This window comes from Bactrocera oleae, chromosome X (genome assembly GCF_042242935.1).
Source record: "Bactrocera oleae isolate idBacOlea1 chromosome X, idBacOlea1, whole genome shotgun sequence".
NCBI lineage: Eukaryota > Metazoa > Arthropoda > Insecta > Diptera > Tephritidae > Bactrocera > Bactrocera oleae.
Window position 1 is genome coordinate 18,428,162 of NC_091541.1, and position 5,374 is coordinate 18,433,535.

At 37.1% G+C, this 5,374-nt stretch overlaps 1 protein-coding gene across 1 annotated transcript; it reads right to left on the reverse strand.

Annotated features, from left to right (window-relative positions):
* Positions 1-3,748: 3,748 nt before the first annotated feature.
* Positions 3,749-4,276, reverse strand: LOC138858085 (SAP domain-containing ribonucleoprotein-like). The gene has a single exon (XM_070112549.1). The coding sequence runs from the start codon at positions 4,274-4,276 to the stop codon at positions 3,749-3,751; it is 528 nt and encodes a 175-aa protein (XP_069968650.1).
* Between the last annotated feature and the right edge of the window lie 1,098 nt (positions 4,277-5,374).

The following is a 5,374-nucleotide window of genomic DNA, read 5'->3' on the forward strand; positions in this document are numbered from 1 at the left end:
ACGGACAAGCGTTCATAGCAGTCCAAATGGGATTATTCGTTGCCTCACGAATGATCATCATATTTACCTAACCTAACCGAACATGTTCTTATAGTTCTGTTCACATTACGGTAGTCGTTTGTAACAGCAATCACTTATCGAGATAGATAAATATGAATATACTTCTGCTCAAATATAAACGAGACTTTATCCATAACTCGACAAGGACATGACATATGGCCATACTTTTTTTTTTGCTTAGGTTGGCAGGACTGTTATTTGTTTACATGTCAAATTTGAGCGCGATCTGTCACATAGTTTTTTACGACACTATAAACAAGTCAACCTCGAGTGTGTTTTTCGAATTTCAAATTGCCGCTTCGTGGAAAGCATTTTCAGTCGATTGAAGTCATAAAAGAGAATTCGAAGAAGGAACTGAAAGCCATACCTAAAGCGGCCTACCAGAAGTGTTATGAAGATTGGAAAAAAAGGTGGCCTATGTGTATCGCCTCTAATGGTGACTATTTTGAAGGGGATAAAATAAATATTGAAGAATGATTAACCGTTTTTGTTTTATTGAGCCAGTCTCGTTTATATTTGAGCAGAAGGTACAAGTGTGATCAGAATGACGTTTTTTGTCGAATTCCGGTTGACTGTCTGTCCATTAGTCCGTTCGTGCAAGCTGTAACGTGGGGAAAAAATGAGATAGGTTGATGAAACAAGCTACACAAATTCTTTGGCTACATAATTATGGTAGATGGATGTATTTGGCCACTGCCACGCTGAATTAAAAATCTATAAATAGTCATAACTTAGCCGAATATAAGGATACAAAACTCTAACTTAGAGCAGGGAATCGGAGTACAAAAGAGCATCAATAGTTTGCAAATAGTTTAAAAGTCAACGTGGCTCCGCCACCTAATTACATTAATGTACATATCTCACACTACAGCTACATTAACTATATTCGCTCAGCTAAAATAGTTTTAACACCTCTTCCCATATCGGTTAGGTTGAAGACTATTCAATTCTGTCAGATTTCTAGGTTTTGTTTTGTACACCTCTTGCTTGACATAACCTTATACAAAAAGTCTGGTGCAGTCAGGTCAGGGGACCTTAAGGGAGAGCGGAAAGTGGAGTTTCTTGAAATTAATTTGTTTTCAAATTTTCGTTGGAGCTCCGCAATAACCGGCCTGGCTATGCATGCAGTTGCTCCATCTTGTTGAAACCAAACACTATTGAAATGGTTACGTCTTCAGCGGAGTTCTGGGTACAAAAACTCATCTTTTAATAACGGTGTCAGTTGACATTACCTGTTAAATCGTTTTTTCTTCAAAGTATGGCCCGACAATACACCTTGATAAAACTGCGAACCACACAGTGACCCGTTCTGGGTGAAGTTCCGTCTTGTGGATTATTTCTGGATTTGACTCACTCCATATACGGAAATTTGCTTATTTACATTTCCGTATAGATCAAAATAGGCATCATCAGCATAAACAGACAATCAAGTTATTGTCTTTTTCCGCCATTTCAGTAATTTTTTAGCAAAATTCCAGGTGAATAGGAAAATCTAGAGGGTTTTACCGGCTTTTTATTTGAACATTGTACGTAAACAGGTTTAATTCATCATCAATGATCTGTTGCAATGACCGTCTGTTAACTCCAAGTTGCGCCGACAAGCTGCGAGTCGAAACTCTGCCTGCAACAACCGTGATTGTTTTTTGAACACGAACATCCGGATCTCGATGGTACGGTCTTCTTGTGATACTTCCACATTCTACAAGCATGTTTACCCCCTCATAATGGGCCATCTACTTGGGCGAGTGCCGCAAAATCCCTTTGAACGGAAATGACAGACTGCAAAGCATGATACCGCTGTACTATCCAAACCCTCTTTTCGGTATCCCAAGCATTCATTTTTAAAAACATAACCTGCCAAATAAAGAAAAGGAAGTCGATTACTCACACAGAAAAAAAGTTATTTCGGTTTGTTTATGTAGCACGATTCATGAGCCATCTGTAGAAAAGGAGCGTGGCAACGCTCAGCTTTAGAGGTAAAATCCTTTATCTTGAAACTCAACCAATTCTAACCAAAGTGGGTATATATTAAAGTGTGGGCTAATGAACGATATCGGATTAAACAGGCCTACTTCCAATATCTATTAATTTTTAGTTAAATCTGATTATTTTATTTAAAGTTTAAAATTTGACGTTATTGTAATAAGCCATTGAAATTGTGCATTTTTGGTATATTTTGAAGCCCCCAGATACCGAATATGAGGACTCCAGTGCCTATGGCTGACTTTTTATCGAATTATCTGTCAATCTGTGAGATATATTATAGAAATTTAATTTTGTTTTGTTATTGCAATAAACCATTGAAATTGTGAATTTTGGGCATATTTTGAAGCCCCCAGATACCGAATATGAGGACGCCAGTGCCTATGGCTGACTTTTTATCGAACTTATCGGTCAATCTGTGGGATATATTATTGAAATTGAATTTTGTTTTGATAATAATATGTCTGTGAATTAAAAATGGGTTGAATCGAGTCAATACTTCCCTTAGCCTCCCTATACCTAACAGACAGATCTTGCATCTTCAAGTTGACTTTATACCGAATAAATCGCACAATATATGAGTTGTCTTAATGAAAACTAAAGAGCCTTGGTTTTTAGTGGAACACTGTTACTGTCACTGTCTTTGTGATTAAAATGTATAAAATCATATGAAAACTTGTCCTGGTCCCTAAATCACTAATATCAGAGTTTTCAAACATTCAGCTGACTTTTCTTCAAATATATTAGTGATGGTAAGTGGGGTACCTTGTTGAAACTCAGTTAGCATTAGGTAGCATGTGGATATAAATAAAATCGGTTCATTCAATTCTTCAAGTCAATTGTGATTCCTTGATTCACTAGAAAGTCCACTCCAATTATGACTTCGTCGACGATATCTGCCACTATAAATTTATGTAACACGGCTGCCTTTCCAATTACGATCTCGCACTTTACTTTTCCGAGAACTTGGGTATCTTCTACAGTTGCAGTACGCAACTTTGCTCCAGCTAATGGTCTCACTTCTTTATCAACCAGACCAGATCGAATTACGGAATGTGATGCGCCCGTATTAACAGTCAGTATGCGCTTTTTGCCGTCTACACATCCACTAACGGTAACGTTACTCGTATTCCTGCTTATTTGGAAAATGGAGATTACAAGGCATTTGCTTGCGATAGCCAGCCCATGCTCTTTTCAGCTAGCTCGCTTTAGTTTAACGATTGGTTGGATTTGACATTTGCTTGATCTTCCTCAGCTTTGAGTTTACGTCCGGATTATTGGACTGGTTACAGTTGCGTGCGATATGGCCCCTCTTTACGCAGTTAAGGCATTTAATAACACCATTACTTTTCTTACGTGCTTCCGTATATTTTTCCAGTGTTTTCTGCATGTTCTTAATTTTTTCAAGTAATTGGTTCACTCACGTGTGTTCTTCTATTTCTACTTTAGGAGCTTTAAATGTTCGATTGCTAGTCAAAGATGCAGTTTTCTGTCTCAGAGCATACGAAACGATTTCCGCAAACGTCAATTTTGGACATGCTAACGAAGCGAAGCGTGTAGTGTTATCTCGTATACCATTGACGAAGGTCTGAATTTTCGTGTCCCCGATGTATTCCACGGATTTATGTGCATAAGCTAAATAAGCTAACCTCTCAAACTCTGTAGAAAACTCCTACAAAGACTCATTGACTTTCTGGCGGCGATTTTACAACTCCATTTGGAATATCTGCTTCCTGTGATCACTACCATACCGTCTGTCTAATGCAGCCATCAACGTTTCAAAACTACTCGCCTCGCAAATTGGAATGGTCTGTAATATTTCCGTTGCATATCCTTTTAATGCAACGGACACCTGTGCTGATATACGTGCATCTTGCGCTGCGAACTGCACTTCCAACTGCATTGACAACCGCGTTTCTAACTGCGACATTTGTGTCGATATTTGCGTTGGCACCTCTGTTGATATCTGCGTTAACATCTGGGACATTACAGCAAAAATCATCTTTATGTCCACCATCTTTGACAAGCATTGAGCCTCTTCCTTTTCTGCTATCTTTGTTGTCTCTTCCTCTAATTCCATGTGAAAAACATATTCCCCATCATTAATGTTTACCTCCTCCATGGTCTGTCTCAACCGTGATTGTAATTCAGTTTTTAATCTATTTGTCGCCAAACCACGTTGCTCCAGCTCCTTTTTCAGTTGTGGAATCTTCAAATCGTTAAACTTAGCCATTTTCAAAAATGATCTCTTTGGGAATTTATTTGGCAATCCCACTTCTGACACCAATTGTAACGGATTTCTCGATAAAACTTAAGCTCGATCACTAGATTGGTTAATTTAAGTCACAATTTAATGCTATACACTTATCTTTATTTCAAATTCCAAGAACTTAACACTAATTGCTTGCTATTCGAGTTTACTACTTCTTACTTATAGCTTAATTGCTCTTTACACGGCAACACTCAAATGAGAACTGTCCGTGCTGCACAATCCGGAAGCCCATATATAGTAAATCATTCACAAAAGTTCGCTAATAGAACATTCTGGCAACTACGAATTCGCTGTCTAGTTGTATCTGGCAGTTTATCGTCGATTCTGATTTGTTTTGGTATTCGTGTTCGCTACAATACGAACTATCCTAATTCCCATATACATGATTAGTGTAGGTGGCAACACTTCAAGCTGTAATTTTGTGGCTTTGCATTTTTGTGTTTTATTTTGCGAAGTCTTTAATTGTAATAGTATATTTGTAGTGATTTGATGAATGTTTAGTGATTCAATTGGAGTTTCAAACTAAGTACGATTATAAGTGTTCTTAAGTTTTGTGCATTAACTTAAAGCTGAGATATTCGTATTTTGGTGCCGGGTCTTCTTTTGTTTCATTTTGTTTTCCTTTATGCTTTATTTTATTTTCACTCTTTATTTATCTCATCTACTCTATTCACAGCTGTGTTGCGTGTAGTTTTTTATTTGTTCCAGTGCACCTAAAACTGCTCGCTTTATTGTTTTTTCCAACTGTCTTGGTTTTGAACTTTAATTAAAATTGTTATTTTTTTGCTTTCGTTTTTAACTGTCATTGTTATTATTAATATTATATTAATACACTAATTTATTATATATCTATTATGTTTTGTTTTACTTTCCTTTTTATGTAATCTTTTTTTAATCTTCTTTGTCGTTTATTATGTCGTATAATTTCCCCAACAGTAACATTAAAGCCGAGCCAGGCTTTGCGATGGGCTTGCCCATATTAAATGCTCTGGACTGATGGATAGAATCTTAGATTCTATTCTCGATGGTAAAGGATTGCCTTGGTCCTGTTTAAATCGT

Coding starts and splice junctions, on each gene's coding strand:
- LOC138858085 (XM_070112549.1), bottom strand. CDS start 4,276: ATGGCTAAGTTTAACGATTTGAAGATTCCACAACTGAAAAAGGAGCTG.